Source organism: Megalops cyprinoides, chromosome 8, assembly GCF_013368585.1.
Source record: "Megalops cyprinoides isolate fMegCyp1 chromosome 8, fMegCyp1.pri, whole genome shotgun sequence".
Taxonomy (NCBI): Eukaryota; Metazoa; Chordata; class Actinopteri; order Elopiformes; family Megalopidae; genus Megalops; species Megalops cyprinoides.
The window spans coordinates 5969224-5991511 of NC_050590.1; the positions used below are offsets into that span (position 1 = coordinate 5969224).

Here is a 22288-nt window from a genome sequence, read left to right on the forward strand (position 1 = left end):
ACATCCGGCATTGGGGGGGGGGGGGCACATGGACCAGCTGATGTCCTTTACGCCTGGGACAACATCCCACTGCCACTGAACTTTTCGATTACAGTCGCCGTGGGTTACCAGGAAACATGGTGACGAAAGCTTCGTCTGTGACATACGAGTATCCCGCCGCATGCCTGCAATGGTTGTAACACAGGGCTCAAAACCCAGGTTCACAAAGCTGAATCCCGGGGTAGCAGGCTGGTTCTGAGCCTGAGTAAGGATGTTTACTGCCACCGCTCAAGAGGGAAAGGCATCAGCAAATGAATGAACCACAGTCTCTCTGCCGATGCTGCCAGCTGTGCCTCCAACAGTGACACTGGCACCCGATGACTTCCTGTGGGGTTGGCTCGGGCAGCAATCCATTAGGTCAGAGCCATGAGGGGTCGCCGGGGAAACACTGCAGGGCGGCAGCGCCCCGCCCCTTTTCACTGCGGTCATTACTGACAGTCAGGCGCTGGACAGCTCGTCTGATTATTTATGCGTTTCTGGATCATGCAGGCGTGTCCAGCTCCGCAGCTGGAGTCTGAGGGCTTTTGATCCCTGGCGCAATTAACGCACACGCCGTGTTTGTCAGTTTCCTTCCGGACGCTGGCTCCCGTCAGAAGCAGCCGGAGGGACCCTCATCGAAGCCGTGTCTCTCGCTTAATTTGTGTGCCCGTCCTAGCGACTCACCGCTGCGAGCACGGTCACCGCTCTCCTTCCTGCCCCGCCTCCTGCCCAGCTAAAGGGGCACGGCTCTCCATCACCCTGAGGACTGACTTCCTGTCTCTGTGGATAGGGCCTGCTGCATGGGGGGTTTGGAAACAGAAGCACAAGAGCTCCTACCAAACCCCCACCCCCCTCCCCCACACCCTCCTGTACGGCGTGCTGTCAGGGTTGTGCCCTCACCAGGCTCGGGCCTCCCAGCACAGCGGGGGGTAGGGGGTTTGGTGTGGAGGGGTGTTTCCTACAGTCACACAGCATGGGGCCCACAGCCTGCTTTCCAGGAACTGTATCCGTGCCCTCTGGGGGGGGTTAATCTTTGACTGAAAACTGCCATCAATCAGTGGTGACCTTTCAGACCGTGCCCACTCCGGGACAGATCCAACGAGGATCCGACCTGTCAGTCCCACATCCTGGAGTCCCTCTGATTTTTTTTTTCCAGGAGCTCTAAGACAAGACTTAATTTTCATCCTTTCAAAAAAAGAAAAACTATAAAAAAGACCATAAATTTACCAGGACTTGGGTTTTCCCAAGGGACTTTAATCTGTCTAGAGTGCAGACAGAGGCAGCAGCCAAATCTAATGAGAAAATGCAGGCCTCCTTCTACGAAAAGAGGGAGAGAAGCCGTGAAGCTGTGGCGTTTCATTCCTGAGGCATGCACACACCTGTTTTAGTGCTGCGGAGCAGAGCCCGTCCAGGTCAAACGTGTGACATCATCTGGCTCTAAAGTCGAGCCTGTGGATCGGTGACAGAGAGCACATGCATGCATGGTGGAAAGTAACTACCCTTTTCTCTGTCCCTCAACATTTGGTCAGAAAGTGCTTCCTTCCATATCCAAGACACATGTGGCACTGACAAAGACAGAAAAAAAAAACACCCCCAGCAACCTACTCTCTCCCTCGACTATTGTAACTGGTTCCACTTATTCAATTTTGGAACTGTTGTTCTCTTAAACGTGCTTTCTCTCCTCTCCTCTTCTGTATTTGTCTCATCGGTAATTCAATAGCCCTGCTCAGCCCTGCGATTGTGGTTTTTGTAGATCGAATTTGCCTGCTCATCGAGCCCCGCAATGGCTCTCGCGAGCACAATGAGAAAATGTGTGTGAAATCTAGTGTACGAGGGGGGGAGAGAAAAAAAAAGCATCTGTCCTTCCAGCAACGGCCAGAGCAGGACAAGGACGTCAGACAGTCAGGGCACGCCAAAGAGGGACAGGCCTCTTACTCTATCTATTTCTCTCTCTCTCTCTCTCTCTATGTCTCTCTCAAAGCCAAATTCAAATTCAAATGTGCTGGCAAGACAGACAAGCACTGTGTTGCCTCAGCAACGGCACGAAACAATAAAGCATATAATCAAATACAACCACACAGATTAAAAGAAAACACACAAGTATACAGGTTAAACTGATAAACAACAAACTCTTTCTCTTTCTTTCTCTCTCTCTCGTTCTCAGGCAATGCTGTACCCATGTCATTTTTGTCATCACATCACAGTCAGACACACTCCCGGCATCCTTCAAAGTGCCCTAAGACATATTTAAAGGGCTGCCAGCTCAGCACACTTTGCCTCCACCAGGGATCGGCTCCTGCATCAAAGCTCAGGGATGTGCCTCGCACACGCCCGGTCTCTCCCTCTCTTTCTGCCTGTACATCATCTGAAACCAATCACTATAATTATGCTCAACCAACACAGGCCTTCTCGCTTGCCTTTTTTTCAATTCTTTCAATTCTCCCCCCCCAACCATAATTTTTTTAGAAGCTTACACCATAGCAGGCTTTTAAGTACCACATGCCTTCTATCCATGATGTCATGTCTATGATTCATGTTTTTTGGGGGTGGGTGGGGGTGGGGGGGGTTGCCTGTTGATGACAGACGCTTGACCGCTCCCTTTCTGAAGGCTCCAGCTCATCCGGTCAGCGGACGGAGAACCTGGCATCATGTCAATGTGATGTGTGATGTGTGATGTGGGAAGGGCCACGCCCACTCAGCTCAGATCAGCTCCTCAGCTTTGACAGCTCCCAATTAAAAAGCACAAATGTACTGACTAAGCCCCCTCCTTGACCTGAATGCAGGATTCATGCCTCTGTTTTTTAGTTATTTTTTTTAGGAAGGCCATGATTCAACTCCTCATCTAACTCCCCTACACCTTACAGCAATAAGGAAGTGGGCGTTCCTAACCACAGACCATACAGTGTTAACGAATCAAATACTGACTTCAGCATGACATCACACAAGAGAGATATATGTAGGGAGGCTATGCATTCAGTACTCGAGTCTTGTGACTGGACAGCAAATGATATACACTGTCCTTCCTTTACCTCTGTGTGTGAAAACTATCCTTAGCAGTAAGGGAATGACAGAATGGCCTAATGCAGGCAATGGAGGGCTTTAAAAATGTGCCATATTAAACGGCTGACCATCACATGAGGGTCTTGACTTGACTTACAACATACTACTTCGGATAAACCAGAAAGGGTGGGGGGCAGGGTACACCAATCAGAGGAATTCTGGTGAAGAAAGGCTCTTCTGAGCTGAAATCAGCGCACCATCTTTACCCTCAGGCTACTGTTTAAACATTAAAAAATGAGAAACGGTCTCATGACTCAATAACCGAGCCAAACGCATCACATAATTATAAATGATCAAATTATACGTTGCATGCAAACCAAATTCTTCTGTCGGAATTCCATTTTTCCATGCACTACCGCCATACATCCTGGTGTACGTGACCCTGGAAGTGACACACAAAAAAAGAAAAGATTTCTGTGCTGCACTTGGGAGACTGAACTGCTGATTCAGCACCCTGGTGAACAGAGGGATCATTGTCGTGGCACACAGACACTGGGACTTCTTCTGGAAGGATGTATCAAGAATGTATCATTGCATTTGATGCTGAATTAATACACTTTGCTATACGCGCACGCAACTTCTGTACATACGAGAAAGCAGCGTATTGTGTATGTATTTGAAATGTATGCATGTATCTCAAATGTATCTGAAAAGCACATTTTTAAAAATATATGCCCATATTCTAAACCTTACTGAAAACTCACAAACGCTTCAAGGAGAAAGTTGTTTTCACGATAAGGTCAAAGTGAAGTCTGACTTTCTTTGTCAGCTTGAAAAAAAATATTACAGAAGTCCTTACATAAAAAGTAAAGGTAGGTGTAGTTCCCCTACAGTGTGTCCAAGAGCATCAATCTTACATTTAAGCCCAATTTGGACAGAAAAACTCAGCGGTCCCATCAGCCCTTCTCCCTGGGCCAATGGGAGGAAGGACAGAGGGGTGGGTGTACCTTGGGGGGGGGTGGTTGTGGACGGGGGGCAAGGGGGTCAGTCAGTTCACCGCACTCCGCCTTCAAAGAGCTCCTACAGAAGGGCCTCACCCCTCTTTTAACAACTGGCCGTTAATGTTCTACCAGTGAGGTCCCGCAAGCATGCAGGGTCTAAGCAGGGTTAGAGCATGTCAGAGAAAAAGGTGTTCCCCCAGGTGTACCGGCCACATCCCGCGCATGTGCCTCTGTCCCTTTGACCCCTCTAATCATCCCCCAGTTTGACCGCCTAAATAAATCCCTCACCTCTCACAGCTCAGTCTTCACGTGGCGAGGTTTATGGCATAAATAGCTGCCAGGCATCACCCAAGTGGGTGCTATCCATCCACGGCAGAGGTGAGTTAGCCCCTGCCACGAGGGGGGAAAGTGCTCAATAAATACAGCCTGAGATCCATGACAGGAATGAGAGGTGCCATACAAGGTCAATTATTCATTCATTAGGCTTGTCAAGTCGGAGTCGACAGAGAAGGGGCTCAGAACGAGATACTGGTTTAACAGGAATTACAGAAATTGTGATTCTCACTGTTACTCCGGCAATTCCCAGAGCGCAGAGCCACGCAGTACTCTCAGACCTGCTCAAAAAAAATTTTCTGCTGCTAAGCAATTCTGGTGCAGACACATAATCCACAAATTGCGGCTATCACGAACAATTTGCTGCGAGCAAACATTGGTTTGGGAGCTCTGCAACAGCAAAACAGATCTGAGCAAAAAAGACTCTCTGTGATCATCTTAAATATTTGTGATAATCAATGCAGCCCTTTCTTTGCAGTGAAAGTATGAATTCTGGCACAGTTCAACTATTCCTTGCTTCTGACTCAACTGTCAAGACTTGCTCCGTGCTCAGATGAAACAACAGGGAAAAAGAAACTATTTCAAAAGACAGAATTTAAATTAAGGTAGCCACAAATATGCCGTTTAGCTTGACTGTGCGCCAAGCGGGCTAACAATATTCGCATACTGCAGTGCCACAGATATTTCAAACGCTCTCTCACCTCCAGCAGCTCTGATACAACGGGCAGCACTTCCAGGTTGCAGATGTCGATGGAGTCGTCGCGGTAGGTCTTCTTTTTGTAACGGATGTTCCCTAAATGTAGAATGGCCGACAGCAGGGAGAAGATTCTGTGGGAGAGGGCAAAAAAACCAAAATGTCAGATTAGACAACTGGTTCTGACAAGAGACCATGCAACCTGTAGATACTGAAACACAGGAGAATCAGTAGCAGCTCCTGTGTAGTGATAAGAGATGGAGTGTCTGTGTGTATTTGTGCATGCATATGTGTGCGCATGTATGGCTGTGTACACATCTCTGTCAGTAAACATACTCTTGCGTGTGTGTCTGAGTGCGCATGTGTATACACGTGTGTGTACTTGTGTAAGTGTGCGAGCATGTGTGCACCCATGCATGTGCATGTGTGCGTGTACGTGTGTGCGTGCGTGCGTGCGTGTGTGTGTGTTAATTTGGGCGTGTGCATGTGTATTTGTGGCATGGGGTCTTGCGAGGACAGCGGCGTGGTGTTCTGTGAGGACGTACTGTTTCCGTGTGGCGGGCAAGAAGCCCACCATCTCCATGGCCAGCTGTAGTCGCTCGAAGTCGTGCTTCAGATCCTCCCCCTCCACGGTGAAGCAGTCCTGCCGGTTTCAACACCGAGGGAAAGAGAGTCAGCACACCGCACGGTACGCCACAACTCGGGGGGAACCGAGACCATCCTCATCTGAACCCCCACCTTCTGGGATCTACACTGGAGATCAATCACGGTCACTGGAAACATCGGAGGATGAGTGTGACCCAGTACAGGCGCTGAAGCTGACCTCTGGCACTCTTGCTTGGCATTCTATTGTACCAGCTAAGACTGATAAAGCACTCTGCTGCCTGTCCAATCAAATCACACTTCTTTTCCTTCAATCAGTGACATCATAATGTTTGATTTAAAAAAAAAAATGGGCGGAAAAAAAAAAAAAACACTAATCCTGGGTCATTATCTATGCCATCTGGAAGCTTAAAGTGGGTTTGTTGCCATTTTATGCAACAGCACAACAAGACCAGCACCCTCACTCAAGAGGCAGCCTCACTCAGAGACCGTGTCACATTTTGCGGTTTTGGTCAAAGCGAACCCAGTTGCCGCATACTTCTGGTCGCTAAATGTGAGGACATGTACGTTCCACTCGGCGCGGTGGAAAACAGTCTTTTATTCGGCGCAGTTCATGGAAATTTGGCCTGGATTGTTGAGATAATAAACAATGCAGTCATTTTTGATGGAAAGGAGGGCGTACGAGGGGACTGCGGCTCAAACAAAGAGCAAAGACAATATGAAGAATGTCTCGCTTGAGCAGCTCTGTGTCGTCACGGTTCATTCCCAGTATACACACGCCTGCACTCTGCCCCTGTAGAAAACCTGAACTGCTCTAATTCATTTGGCTCCCCGCCAAGCCAAACGAAAGGTAAGGCAAACGATTGCACTGTTAAAATTCATATCAGATTCATGAGACTAATCTTCAGACTCTGTGGAATCTGTGACGGGGGGGGGAGGGGGGGGGCTGCATAACACTCCAATATCACACCTTCACCGCTGCCAAAATATGAACGAAAGGAAAATATGAATTTCTAAAGGGGCACTGGAGTGTCAAAGAATGTGATGATGTGGTATTCTGAAAATGTAAGTGTGATAAAAAAGGAAAAAAAAAAAAAAACTAACCATATGCGGAAAAAGGCACACATTACAAAGGGGTGGTGCTTCAAGCAGCCAAGCAGTGTGGGGGGGGGGGGACCAGATGTCTTAAGTGAGACTTTGGGTCACCCCAGGGGATTGCTATGCACCCAGACCCCCTGCTATTATTCAATTACATGAGCCCTAAGTATGTGAGCCCCCCAACCCTACGCATACAAGGGTGCTGTTGGTAAGAGGAGTGCCCTTCAGAGAGAGTGGGCACGAGGGTGGGGGGGGGCGGGGCAGTGAGGAACCGGTGCCATCTGATGCAACCCTGTCCAGCTGGAGCCCAGTGCCCATTTCCTCCACACAGCAAGACAGGCGGGTCTGCAGAAGCACATCCTCTCTTTAACGAGAGCGCGTCTTCCCTCTGTCGGCCGGTTCCACCAACCGATGCCATAATTACCGCGTGCCGAGGCGACGGGCAGGCACGCACCTCTGGAGTGGGAACTGCCTCCTAAATTTGTGCATTCTCTTTTTACGGTTTGGGTCGGATTCTTACTCCTGCTTGTTTAGCTTTCTTTCAAGTTTCCAGTGTAGGGAAATGTAAAAAGGGTCATTTCTCAAGTTAAAAGCACTGGTTCTTCCCAATGAAAACAGTGCAGATTTGAGACAATATAAAAGGTATTTTAGAGGCTGGGGCTTGGAGCAAAAGCATTTCAGAATTGCTGGGTTTTATTCATTTCAGATGCTAATAATCACCATTCGTGGCATTAAAAAGTCAACACCAAAAGGATTGGTGAAGGTCAGTGTAACACAAACTTCACTCAAGTAAAACAACTGCGAGTATCTGCTGCTGGCTCAAAAAAAAAAAAAAAAAACCAATCACTAAATGTTAACTACACTAAAACATATGCACAGTAGGCTGGGATCCTTACCATCTTGTAAGCAATTAGGTCTCTGACTTGTAGAAAAATATACTGCAGCTGGAGCAAAATAAATATATGTTGGCATATTCTGACGCAGTTATTACGAGTGTTGCAGAGGCAGAGAAGGGATGGCTTAGTGGTCCCGATAGTGGGCCAGCAGGGTGACTTACCTTTTTACCCCAAACTAAAGCCCTGAGTAAACTTACACTGTGAGACATCTGAGCAGCACATGAGTGTGAGAGGAACTCTCAGTTCCCTCGGAGCAAGATGAGCAAGAGGGCAAGACGGCATGCCACACACACGCAAACACACGCACGCACGCACGCACACACGTGCGGGCACGCACGCAAGAGTTTCAACCACACCAAGAACCGCCACCGAATGAATCACCACCAAGTGAAACACAAACACCACACCCATCTCTTTTTTATTCTTCTTTTTTTGGTCATTGACTTCTTGTGTTGGCAAGAGTTTCTTTGACTGTGCTTCTAGTGAACGTTCACTACAGAAAGCCATGGACTGTACACAGAGCTGTCTGGAGGTCTCAATGTTTTCCCCTGACCTGGGGATTTGGAGCAGGTTTGAGTTCCTGTTTAAAGCTGAATTATCTGAAAGCCTCTAAGTTGCTGTGCTCAGAGTGCAATGACAGCCAGGCTGCACCAATGAGACAGCTGAACTCCATACCCTCCCCTCAAAGGTCAGAGGTCATCCAGGCCTGACAGTGAACAGGAGGTATAGGGAGGACAGGCCCTCTGGAGCACTGTCATACAGGATCTGCTCTAGCAGTGGGGGGGGACCCTGGGTAGAGGAAAGGAGGAGGGGGGCACGGGTGTACGGGCTGGGGGGGTCCAAGACAAGCTACTGTGAGGCTACATAAACAACGCACACAGTTTCAGCCAAAGAAACCTTCCCTCTGCAAATAAGAGAACTGTCTGTGCTTGCAGCTGTGCTATCTCTCTGCCTTTATTCAATCTTCCACAAAGTGTTTGCTGGCAGATGCGGATGCAGATAGACCTGGCCCGGGGATCCTCAGGGTTTCAGAGAGTTATAAATAGCAGCTGCACTCACTGGGCTCCGTGATGCCGCCGCCGCTGCCGCGGCCAGAGAGGGAGAGAGAGAGAGAGAGGGAGAGAGGGAGAGAGAGAGAGAGAGGGAGAGGGAGAGAGTGAGAGTGTGAGAGAGAGAGAGAGAGAGAGAGAGAGAGAGAGAGAGAGAGAAAGACGGAGCGCGCGAACCGTACCAAGTCCAACACAAGAAATCACAATGACCAAAGCAGGCAGAGAGAGAGAGAGAGAGAGAGAGAGAGAGAGAGAGAGAGAGAGAGAGAGAGAAGGGGGGGCGGGAGGATCCGAGCACATTGTGGCAGACAATGCACAGCCCAAACAATACACAAATCAAACCACTATATAAACGCGGAGAAGGAAATGGAAGGGTGGGGGGGGGGGGGTTGGTGGGGGGGCAGGGGGTGGATGGTGTGTGTGGATCGGGCTGTGGGGAAATGTGCATGAGACGAGCACTCTGGAAGTGGATTGTGGGAAAAAAAAGCAGTGGTGGATCCCAGCAGCACCCACAAAACAAAGGAAATACTGACCGGTTCACTCTCATAGTAATTTTCCCAGTGCAGTCTGAGGGGTTTCTTTGTCATCTGGAAGTAAGGTAGAGGGGGTTAGGTGGCATTACACACACACACAGACACACACATATGCAATCACACACACACGCATAAACACAACACAGAAGATAAAGCATGCTGTTAATAGAGGAGCAAAAGCAAACATGGAAACCTGGACTGGACTTTTTTACACACACACTCATCTTCTCATTCTCTCTCTCTCCCTCTCTCTCTCTCTCTCACACACACACACACACTCATCTTCTCATTCTCTCTCTTTCCCTCTCTCTCTCTCACACACACACACACACACACTCATCTTCTCATTCTCTCTCTCCCTCTTTCACACAGACCCACACAAACACACACACACTCATCTTCTCATTCTCTCTCTCCCTCTCACACACACACACACACACACTCATCTTCTCATTCTCTCTCCCCCTCTCACACAGACCCACACAAACACACACACACACACACAAACTTATCTTTTCTCTCTCTCACACACACACACAAACACACACACGCTCATCTTTTCCCTCTTACATACACAAAACCACTAACAAAATCACTCACTTTGACATGTACTCTGTAATATTACTCTATCTCTATTACTCTCTCACACACAAACACACACAAACTTGCTCTCTCACAAGGCACAGATGGAGTCATTAGGACAGGCCGTGAGGCTCAAGCTCTGGATTTGACCACTACGGCTAAACAAGCTCATTACAGAGATTATGCAAGTCCTTCCCATTCTGTGTTTATGCATTCATGTCAAGAGAAGAACTAGTGAGATTAAAGACAGTATCAATGAGGCCCTCTGACTGCTCAATGCTTTAAGGGACAACTCCCTTCTTTCACCTTAAATACACTCACAGAGAAATAAATTCACAACCATCAGAATAACAAACCAACAAATGAGACCTTCAGACAGAGGCGAGAAAGACAGCAATGGTTCACGCAGTACAGGAAGAAAAAAAACTCTTTCCATTCCCAAGAAGGCTTAGAGTGTAAATTGTGAAATACTCCATGCGCTCTGGCTATTCTGGGAAAGGGCTCGTTTCAATACACAAGTTGGGGAAGCGAGGGGGTGTGACAGAACCGCTGAAATATGGAAAGAATTCACGCCCCTCTTCAGGAGAGTGTTCAGGTTTATACAAGAACTGAAAATACCAAAAGGGCGGATGAAAATTAAGAATTATGTAAATAACCAAGGGGGGGGGGCGCTCTTGGTTGTTTTTTATGGAACGTGTTTGTGCAGGATAACGTCTCGGTGGTTTCAGTCCCTGACGTAAGATGAGGGGATGGCCACCGAGCTTTGAGTTACTGCCGGTGTGTGAGAAGAACCAGACGGATGCTGATATGACACAGCGTGGTCCCTGTGTGTGCTAGGAGAGTGGGGTGGAGCCCCCCGAGGGAAGGGCAGCGTGGCGGCTGTGCTGCTCAGAAGCGTGTGGGAGATTATGTGCCAAGAGGGACCAGGGCACTGAGGGATTCTAAGACTGAGAAAGTGGGACCCTGATGGACTCAAAGACTGAGATACTGGGGCACTGAGGGGCTCTAAGGCTGACAGACTAGGACACTGAGTGAGTCAGACACTGAGGGAGTGGGGCACTGAGGGAGTGGGACACTGAGAGGCCTTAAGACTGAGAGAGTGGGACCCTGATGGACTCAAAGACTGAGATACTGGGGCACTGAGGGGCTCTAAGGCTGACAGACTAGGACACTGAGGGACTCTAAAACTGAGATACTGGGGCACTGAGGGACTCCAACACTGAGAGACTGGGACACCGAGGGGCTCTAAGACTGAGGGACTGGGACACTAAGAGACTACAGGACAGGGAGTGCTGGGGTATTGAGAGCCTACCAGACCGCAGCTCATCAACTGCCAGATGTCTGACAAAGAGCAGTGGGCACGCAATCTCACACATCCACCACAGATGGACTCAGACCTTGTTCCAGACAGCCATCCCATCCACGCAGACACACGGTGTCGCCATGGAAATGGGGGCTGAACACAAACAGCGACGCGCTTGTGTTTTTTTTTTTTTTTTTTTTGGGAAGGATTAGGCCTTTTAAGGGTGTCTGCTGGGCGGTGCACAGACAGACGTTCGGGGCCACGCTGAAAGGAACGAACAATGGAATCTGTTTCCTCTGTTTCCTCTGCGCCCTGCTTTCCCCCTCTTTCCTGTTTGTGAGGCGAGAGCGAGAGTGCTTCAGTGGTCCAGTCCCGGGCCCCCTCTGTTAGCCAGCGGCAGCAGGGCGCTTGCAGAGATGCGTGTGTGCCCCCCTCTCAGCACAACTCACTTCCTGCTCATCAGCCTCGACAACATACAGCACAAACACCAGAAATACACAAGAGAGGAACCTGCATCTATAGCTGTCTTTGTCAGATCTGACCACTCCTTTTACTTCCTATATACAGACACAGGCTGTGTTGTGGGCTGGGGACAAAGAGGACGTTTGAGTAGGGTAATATGTAACCTATAGCTTGAGAGATAACTAAAGGGCTTCCAGTTTGAAAAGGGGTCCTATGTAAAGATGGCTGCAGTAGGCTGTATACAGGAAGGAGAATGCCGCAAGCCCCACCTGGTTGAGGTAATGGTACTCTTCAGGCTGCCTGAGGTGAAAAGCTGTCCTCTCCTCTTCACTTGCTCCTGCCAGCAGGTAGTAGAAAACATGGTAGTTCCTGAAAGGAAAGCAGCCACCAATCAGAGAGCTCTCCTGAGCCCAGCATATAAACACGGGCAAATCGATAGCAGCAGCAGCAGCAGCAGCAGCAGAAGCAAACAGCTCCATCCTGTCCCCGGACAGAGAGGCGCGCTGTGTGGGCTACATGTGGTGCTCTCGGGGCAGAGCTGTGGTGAAGGGGTCACGGGGTCACAGAGATTGGCGCAGATGCGAGCACCCTGCCTCCCCCAGCGGGACTAACTCCAGCGGCACTGGGAGGCCACAGGCAGCCATCCGTCTCCATAAGAGCCGGGCAGAGGCCCACAGGCCGGCCCCCTGCTCCACAAGGGCCTGGGTCAGAGGGCCTCAACTGGGCCTGGGCTGGTTGGGGGGGGGGGTGGCGGTAAAGAAATGTTTTTTGAAAGTATGGTATTTTGTTACTGGATGTTTGTTACTTTTACCATCGGGCTGAATTTTTGAAACAATATAAACCTGCTACATCATAAATTAAAAAAGCAGCATCTGAACATACTGACTGACGGGATAACTCTCCCAAAGACTCAGAGATTACATTCAAAGTGTTGATGGTGTCTAGAGGGTAGCAGACAGCAGATGAAATAACACTGGCCGGACAGACTGATGCATCCTGGCAGCAGTAACATTTCACCAGGTTTGGTGACAGAGTGAGAATGCCAAGAGCCACTTGTAGGAGCGGAAAAACTCCATATCCACTTGCGTGTGTTTCACCAGGCAATAAAATTATTTGTAGAGATATTTCTAGAGCAATGTGACCTGTCCGTCTTTATCAGTGAATCTTTTTCCCAGTACCTGGTGATTAATTGGTCGTGTCAATGTATGCTGCTGGACTTTGAGCTGAACATTATCATATAATAATAACAGCCTGTTACCAGGTACCCTTGCGAAATGACAGACAGGGCAAAGAGCAGTCGGACAGGTGAGGGGTTACCCGCTGGAGTGACAGGACTGAGGTTCTGCGGCAGTGTGGCAGAGATGGGGGTGTTTTGAAAGAGTAGGGTACCCTAACCCAGACGTCCAGGTGACATTGAGAGCAGTTTTATTAATAGCCGTATAATGGGGGCAGCAGGTCTTTAGGGAAGCCCCAGGGTTTTTTTTTTATTCTGCCTTGTATAAATAGTGAAAGCATACAGTACCTGTGCATACATCAGGCAAATGGCACTTACTGCACAGTTTTGGCTGCTACTGGCTATGGTGAGGCAAGGCTTCATAAACCACATAATGAATGAAGCCACCACAGGCTGCAAACTAGTTACTCACATGGACCAATCAAAGGACTTTGCTCATCATAGCAAAATGCTACAATTGGTTCACATGAACGAATGACAGCAACTGATAGCCCCATCCATTCTATGGTGCATGAAGCCTCACTCTACCAACAGTTTTTTTTTTTTTTAAATTGCATGTACTCTACTCTTTTTATCAATAAAGAAATACAGAAATGTGCTTGACTGCAAACTGCGATTTGATGTGACAAAAACGTAGTCTGAAAGCTAACCAAAAAGCCTTCGGTCCAAATGGCCCTTATTAGAGTGTGCCTTGCAGTGAATTCTGAGATTAACAATACGCATCCGTCCCCAGGCCAAGGTCCCAGTCACTCCCTGTGTTCAGGAAGGCCCCTGTTGGTGCTGCTTTAAATACAATCCCCCATCAGCACCCCCCGTGGCCCTGCTTTCCTCAACCTGAAACGCCCGACCCCATTCAAATCCCCGCCTGCAGTTTCGTTATGGCTTCTTCTCTGCACTCAAAATGTGTTCCTGTCTCAAGGCTGTGCGCCCCTGAGATTAACTGTTTCAGCGCTGGCTGTCTCATGTGATTTGTGCGCTGGCCTTGGGGAGTGGTGAGATGGGGTGGGGGGGGGGGGGGCAGACTGTCTGCTTTTACCCTTCTCCTTACATGGTGACATGCTCTAACAACACTGGATACTGCGCTGAGTGAATCACATCCACATGTTCACATACAAAAACAATGGCATATTTATTCAAAGAGGCCTATTTTTACACTATTCATTTCGCCAGGAAGAAATATGATATTTTTGCTGTGTATAGCCTGAACAAACCGTGCAAGGCCAATATTCCGGCCCGTTTTGGATGCGTATCAAATACTTAATATAGCTTCCGGAAGTGAATGCAAACTGATACAGACATTTAGCCTCAGAACAAAAATAAAAAACACACCAGGCTCTCATATTTAAGGATGATCGCTGTGTTTCTTTCCATAAAGAGAACAAGCTACAAGCTGTTGTTTCAGAGAATTAAAAAAACAATTTCAGAAAAACAAAATCTCTGCTGTTTTTGCCAAAGGATATCTTCGCAGCACTCTTTACACTCTTTACCCAACCTGCAAAAATATTGCTATGGTCTGAACGGCAACTAATCACATCCTGTTTGCTGTTATTAACAAAAAAATACCAGAAACAGTTGGAGAAGCACCATAAGCACTGCTTTCAGAAACTACACCGGTAAAGTCATCCTGACTGAGTTTACATTGGATCTGGCATCCACCTGTCTGGGAGGACCCTTGCATGTCAAATTTTTCCACATTATCATTTATTAGTGTTTTATTACTCGATACTAATTAGACAAGTTTCCTTTATTGTCCTGGATTGAGGGCAAGTTTCACACAGTCTGAAGGAAAAATGTACAATAGTACCACACAACCCCCATGCATCATCAGGAACAAGGTCTTTTCACATTCCTCATTCAGAACTTGTTTGCTAATTTGTTTCTTTCCTAGAGAGTTATAGGCCCTATGTAGAGCTTAACATTTCCACATAACCCATTTATACAGCTGGATGTCTCATGAAAGAAATTCAGGTTAACAGCATTGTTCAAAGGGTAGAGCAGCAGTGCCCGTCTGGCCCATGGACTGAAACTGAAAACTTTGAAAAAATCAAAATTTTATTCATCAGATTAATAAGCACTCTTACCTTTCATTGTGCTCCTGGTAGACCAGCCTTGACTTCTCCAGGAGGTACTTTTCCACATAAGCTCTGGAACACAGAAGGACCAGCAGGACAGTGAGGGAAGTGTGAAAGAAACAAGGTCTAACGTTCATATTAACGTATATATGTGCAAGTGTATGTGAACAGTCTGTAATGCAGGAGCTGGTTGGTACTTTTGTGCATATTCTGTGTGTGTGAACAGTCTGTAATGAAGGAGGCTGGTTGGTACTTTTGTGCATATTCTGTGTGTGTGAACAGTCTGTATGAAGGGGCTGGTTGGTACTTTTGTGCATATTCTGTGTGTGTGAACAGTCTGTAATGAAGGGGCTGGTTGGCACTTTTGTGCATATTCTGTGTGTGAACAGTCTGTAATGAAGGGGCTGGTTGGCACTTTTGTGCATATTCTGTGTGTGTGAACAGTCTGTAATGCAGGAGCTGGTTGGCACTTTTGTGCATATTCTTTATGGGAACAGTCTGTAATGCAGGAGCCTGGTTGGTACTTTTATGCATATTCTGTGTGAACAGTCTGTAATGTAGGAGATGACCTGCTGATAGGCTTAGGTGAGGGTGTGTAAAAGGCAGAAAGTTACTGGGCAAATACTACAAAAGCAAAAACCTCACCACACGGTCTTATGCTACACACTGAAGAACTAAGACCACTTATCTATGTCATTGAACAACTCTGTCTGCTCTTTGTGCTAGATAAAGCACAAGGTAGGCCCTCTGTCTCACACCATGACATTACATTATTTATCTGCTTAGTGCTAGTGCATGGTGACTAACATTTTTTTTACATCTTGTGAATTTATACAGCAGGACATTTCCTGGCCCTCAAGAGTACAACAGCACTGACTCGTCTGGGACCTTCTGGTTACAAGCCCGCTCCTTAATCACTACCCCACACCACTGCCACTGCTCCTCACAAAGGCTCCAACTGTTCCTGAGCTGCGATCAATTATTTACAGTTAGCCCCGGTAACACGCAGGCAACACCCCTGATCCATCTGGTCCTCATTATAGGTACTTCCCCCAATGACCGTGATTAAAGGTTGTTAGATCATAGCCGATAAAAGCCCACAGCCAATTGGGTCTTGCGGTTGTAGCCATTAACCAGCCTGCTGGCACTTCGCTAATCCACTTACTATAGGTAACAGTTACAGTGGTTCGTTCTGTGGGACCCCACTGCGGACTATGAAGACAGTGGGACGAAGATGTAGGCCGTGTACCAATGGAGGAACAATAGCTCCACCCATCCCAGCCCAACCCCCCCCCCCCCCCCCCCCCCCCGCCTCCTTAAAAGAGAAAGAAGGCAAGTGAAAGAAGCAGGAGTGGCCTCACTTACCCCCTCACAGTGCCACTCTCCTGGTAGTTCACTTGGATGAACTTGCCGAAACGGCTGGAGTTGTTGTTGTGAGCGGTCTTGGCATTTCCAAACGCCTGCAGAGAAAAAAAACAGGTAGTGAGGACAAATGAGAGAGAGAGAGAGAGAGAGAGAATGCAGGAGAGAGGGCGCATGGGGGTTAAATACATATTTGGAGATGGTGTAATTACACTACGAGCCGCTGGGGTTGCCGGCGGGGGCCGAGGGCGTGCCGGTTGGCCCCACGCGCTGCCCTCTTTTAACTGCGGCCACATGCGAAGGTCATCATGGGGGGGGGGGGGGGGGGGACAGGTGCAAATGCAAGGCTGTCATTCTGTCACACCGTCACCGCTTCCTACCCACACTCCGCACGCATTGTAACGGATGGAAAACATCTCCACGGGAAAGATGAGCCCGCCTGAACGTGCGCCGTGCCGAGAGCTATGCTCCATCTTCGCCGTGAGAAGAAGCAGAGACCCCGCCGCCCTCTTTCCCGATTGGCCGTCCGAGAAACACACGTGGGCGGACCGCCGAGTGATCTCACTCACTTTCGAGACTTTTCTAAACACACGTTTCCTCAATATGAATAATTGAGCCCTGGGTTTTTAAATATTTGAAGTGCCGCACATTAAAAGATTAACTTTAAAAGGGTATTGCGCGGGATCGGGGGGGACACGCTTCAGCGGACTGCTTCCTGCACGCTGCCATCCATCCGTACTCCAGAGGCGGACAGACGGAGGACGCACCATGGTGCCCACAGCCAGCTGAAAAACCGCAGACACCATTACACTCCGTGTAACTAAACATAGCCCGTTTACAAGTGTGTTTATATGAGGGATATCAAACAAACGTCAGATGCTGTTAACCACAATTGTATAAGGAGTCTCGCAGCTGACCGCCAGACTCGGACGGTGGATGTTGCAGGGACGGCCGCCACGCGAGGGACCCGACCAATGGCGAGAGGGGGGTAATGGGACACATGGAATTATGGGATGGCAGTGCGCGCCACAGCAGCGAGCGCTTTAATAGCCCGGCCTTTCCCCGCTGGGATGTCTGCTGTTGTGAGCCTGCCTGTAAGGGAATTCGCAGCTCCACGGCGTGTAAACAAATTCCTGAGCGAACGGCTTTGATCTACCCCTGCACACAAGAAGGAAAAACAGGGAGGGCAGGGGTTCAGGCCCCGCCTTTCAGCTAGCGATCGCTATCCAGCTGCCAACTTATATACACGAAAGTGTTTGGACGCAAACCCCGAGACATGGGGACAGACGGCCTCAGCCCCCCGCCTAGCTCTGACTCACTTGCAGCCTGTCCCCACACTACCACAAGGCTGGCAGCAGAAAACAGGAAACCTGGCTTCCCCTCTCAGGGTCGGGCCCGCAGACACCAGCGGGCTGAAGGGTTTATATTTGGTATATATATATATATATATATTTGGCCGATGACTCACATGGGAAGCTACATTAGCATCAGGTCAAACCACTAACGTGTGGAAAGAAACTTGGGGCGGTTCGAGTTACTCACTCACGAACGCACGTCTGCAACACCGTCAAGCCAAGCGGTATAGGCAGGTTATGGTACACGTACGAACCAAACTGCGAAAAGTGTGAAAGTCTAGTTTTGTCCCACTGGCAAACAGTGGGGTAGGTTGCTGTTGAGACAGTGTAGGAGCAGGAAATTGGAGCCACAGGTTAATGCATTTGTGAATGCATGCAACACCTCTTTTTACATTTACATTTATTCATTTAGCAGACGCTTTTATCCAAAGCGACTTACATAGGTTACAGTTCTTTACAATGCTATCCATTTATACAGCTGGATATTTTTACTGAGGCAATTGTGGGTTAAGTACCTTGCCCATGGGTACAGCAGCAGTGTCCCAGTGGGGATCGAACCGGCAACCTTTCGGTTACAAGTCCTGCTCCTTAACCACTATGCTACACTGCCGCCCAACAGCTGGAGGTCATCTGGGGTCAGCCCTTCAGACTCCGCCCACAAGGTGAAGCTGCACTTCCTGTCTGTGCCAGCCCTAACTGGACCGTCCAATGAAACGCCAGCATTTAAAAGCAAGCGGTAATAACGGGGCTCCCTCACGAAATGCTCACGGAGCGTTGAAAAAAAAACCATAGCTGCGCTGCCACTGACGGCACAGCGGGGAGCAAAGGCTGGGTGACACACACCGCAAACGCTCCCGCGCAGCGGGGACACAACCTCTCGGGGACACAAATGGCTTCTGCAGCGTGACTTTCGAGATTAACTTTCGCCTTCTTAAAAATTCCATTAAGCCCTAAGTGAGCAAGACCTCGACTGCCCATCACCGCAGCCAGGCAGCAGCTCGGCGACAGGACAGCTTTACAGAGTAAAACTCTCTGTATGCCCAGAGTCGTGCGGTTACTGCGCTCAGCAAAAAAAGAAAAAAACTTAAGCTCTGCTTCATTTAAGATTGATTCTAACAGCGCACAGAATATGTCTTACTCGATCAGGAATGACACTGGGAAAACAATGGAAGCTCCCACTGGAGACATTAAAGCGAGTGTGATTTACAGGTTCTGATCCTGCGAGTGCCTGGGTCTGTAGACAATGAGCTGGCATGAGTAAAAATTACCCAACAGCTAGCACGGACACATTTATACAGTTCAGAATATGCACATTGTCTGACTCGTCTACAGTTAGAATAGACACATTTACAATGTGCCGCGCAAAATCAGTCCAAACCCTGGCTGGCTCCATTTGAATATCGCTCAGTCTTAGTTAGGAGCTAGGAGTTAAATCCCTAACTGCTATGTGGAGCACAATCAGTGCCCATTTCCCCTAGGAGCCTGGGGCCTAGTCAGTACAGAAGCCCCTGCCCCAAGCCACCCAGCCAATGAGGTACAGAGGGGGGTGAGCCATGGGAAGAGGGGGGTGGAGTCAGCCCAGGACAGCAGGGAGACCACAAATTACACGACATCAAAAAGAAGCACGAAGTTCATAACTCTTCTTGACAGAATGAGTCGGTGGGGGTGGGGGGGATGATGTTGAGCTAACATTTCTGCAGAGGCCCAGAGGAGCTGCGGAGAGCTCACAGAGAGACGGCCGGCCTCCCTCCCCGGGGGGGGGGCCCCCCAGCGCTGCTGTGTTTTAACAATTACCGCGTTCTGCCACTCGCTGCAACACGCGACACCGCCCAGACAGGGGATCGCCCTCATGCCGTCACGCACCGCAACAGGTCAGTGTTTCTCTTGGCCGCAGATCAGAGGCAAGACTGATACTGTCAAAACAGCGCCAGCCAACTAAAGCTATAACCACCATCCCCCATGCCCCCACACACACATGCCCCCCGCCAAACGCACAGACACACACACACACACACATGCATGCACGCACATGCACACGTGGGCACACACACACACCTACCCTAACTCCCACATACACACACATGTGACCCCCCCTCAACCCCGAACACATGCAGACACACAGACACACACACACACACACACACACACACACACTCAAGCACACACATGGCTACTCTTATTCCCACATACACACGTGACCCCCTCTCAAACCCGAACACATGCAGATGCACGCACATACACACACACACACACACACACACACACACGCACACAGACTCTGCCAGCCGACAGCCTCAGGTGGCAGCGGACTCAGTCCCAGGGTTCAGAGCAAAGGGGGCGGGGCTCAGGGGGGCAGCAGATGCTGTGAGGCCGCCGTCCTCGCTCACCCCTCCCCAGACTGCGGGGGTCACCTGGGGTCACCGCCAGACTGCTGCTGGAAGGCAGGCAGATGTGACACATCCACGCACACATCTGTTCTTTTGGTTTCATCATCTTAATCCCTCCATCTCTCTTTCTTTCCCCCCTCCCCCTCTCTTGCTCTCTCTCCCTCTCTCTCTGATTCCCCTTCCACTCGCTTTCTCTTCTGCCTGTATTTCTACCTTATTGTTCTTTTTCCTCTAGCTCTCACTCTCTCCCCTCCTTTCTTTCCTTCCTCCATCGCTCTCTTTCTCTGTCTCTCCTTCTCCTGCTTTCTCTTCCCTAGCTCTCCTCCCCTCTGCTCATCCCCTATTCTACCTCTCTCTCCCCTCCCTCTTTCTCTACACCTTTTATCTCACTTTCCCTCTCTCTGGCTTTATTTGTCTGTGCGCTGATCCTCCGCCCCCCATCCTCCTCCTTCCCCACCTCGCCCCCTTTCCCCATCTCTCTCCTGCCTGTCTCTCCCCCCCGCCCTCTCTCACTGCAGTAGTGTGTGTTTGAGCAGCGAAGCCCGCAAGTGGGGTGCAGTGATGGAGCAGTATCCGCACGCTGTTGCCAGGACTCAAAGGGATGCTTGCAGCATCAGAGCCCGACAATCTGCTGGAAACAGGGCGCTGGTTTGCAGCGGTGCTGGGAAGGTCCCAACTCCTTCCCAGTGATCAGAGAGGACTGTAACCGTTAGAAAGTGCGACGTCCGAGGATACTTAGAAAGCACGACACAGCGGGGGGGGGGGGGGGGGGGGGGGGGCAGTAACTGCGCAAACCCCATCCATCTTAACAGTCCGATAATAATCCCAGAGACAAAAACGGGGCAAACAACTCGCCAGGAGTGAGTGACGCTTAAATAAACCGGGGTTTTTTTTACACTTCATCTACGGGCAGGAGAGAAACTCGGCGCCGCTCCATGCCGGGACTGCCCATCCGAAACGGCTCACACCGCCCTGACAGCTGCCCAGCTCTTTCCGAAGGGGCCCACCAGGCCTGCGTTAGGCTGACGGATACAGGCTTTCCGTAGGGCCGCGACAGGCACAGACGCCGGGCCTAATCTGATTTTCTGACAATTGTGACTCTTGCGGGAGAGCACCACAGACCTGACTCCCCGCCCCCCCCCCCCCGGATCATTTGGCCCCGGGGTCCAGAGGCCACCAGTGATGGAGTGGCGGGCTGGGAAAGAGCATTAGGCGACGAGGAGGCAGAAACAGAGAGGGCTCTTAGTGCGGAGCGCAGTGACTTTATTATCCCTCACACGGCTGCTTTTAGCCACCGGGTCATTTTCGCATTGTTGGAATTCTCCGCTTCCTGCCCACATGTCCCAGCCCACAGCCTCACTTTTACTGCAGTGCTCCCACGGCAACCAGCCACTGCGGGGAATATGACAATGGGCCTATGTAAATGGGACTTGTATGTAAAATACAGGCAAAATCACCCCAAATATAGCACCGCACTGTGAATTACGTGAAATGCAAATTACGCAGTGTCATTGGTTATGTGTGGTTTGCTCTCCCCTGTTCTTTTTCAGAGCGGAGCTAATGCTTTTCAGGATTCAATTTGAAAAGCAAGGGGGCGGAGGCACTTGAATAAAAAATAATTAATTTCCACTGACTGTTCATTTCCAGGTCCGCGACTCCCTTGAATACCTCACAAACAAAGTCTCTGCGGTTTTGATCTCGACTCGCAGCGAGATTAATCTGCTCGGCTACTGTACTGTGACCCCAATCTTCCTCCGCGCCGGGTGAGATGATTAAAAAGGCTTCCCCCCCTGCTACTCAAAAAGGCCTCACCTCCTCCGCTGATTCTCAGCTGCTGATTAACGCAACGCAATTAACGACATTCCGGGGGAGCAAGTTTTTCAATTTACAGTTTATGGAGTGGAACCCCTGAGCCCCCCGGCGAAGGGGCGGGGGTGGGCCCCCGCGGGGCGCAGGGTTAAATGGAGCGTTCCATTGGAGTTCAACGCGGCCTATAGGATGGAAGATCTGTTGACCGCACGCTCCGGCCGACACCGTGGCGGGTCCAGGGGCACATATGGTTAAGGAGTAATCTAGAATAAACAATGCAAGTGGCTAGGCGCTTAGCGGCAAAGGGGATATGTCAGGGTGATTAACTTGACCCATACAAGGCAGGAAGCACAGCCAACCCCACTGGGGCCTGTGAGCAGAGGGAAGAGATGAGCATCTTCATATCAGCAGGACGAGGGCCCGAACCTTTCACATCTCACACTGTCATAGGTTTTCACACTAAAAACCCCCGAAAAGTTCACATTTAATACTGTGAA

The 22288-nt window shown here is 49.6% G+C and overlaps 1 protein-coding gene across 1 annotated transcript in view; it reads right to left on the bottom strand.

Moving 5' to 3' along the window:
- The window catches only part of myo9ab (myosin IXAb), a 171574-nt gene that overhangs the window by 65593 nt on the left and 83693 nt on the right, over positions 1-22288 (bottom strand). Inside the window, exons 4-9 of the mRNA XM_036535787.1 lie at positions 16244-16338; positions 14888-14950; positions 11842-11941; positions 9226-9279; positions 5592-5689; positions 5054-5180 (exon numbers count right to left, since the gene is read on the bottom strand). Of these exons, the coding sequence (XP_036391680.1) occupies positions 5054-5180; positions 5592-5689; positions 9226-9279; positions 11842-11941; positions 14888-14950; positions 16244-16338 (537 nt within the window). The remainder of the gene's footprint in view (positions 1-5053; positions 5181-5591; positions 5690-9225; positions 9280-11841; positions 11942-14887; positions 14951-16243; positions 16339-22288) is intronic.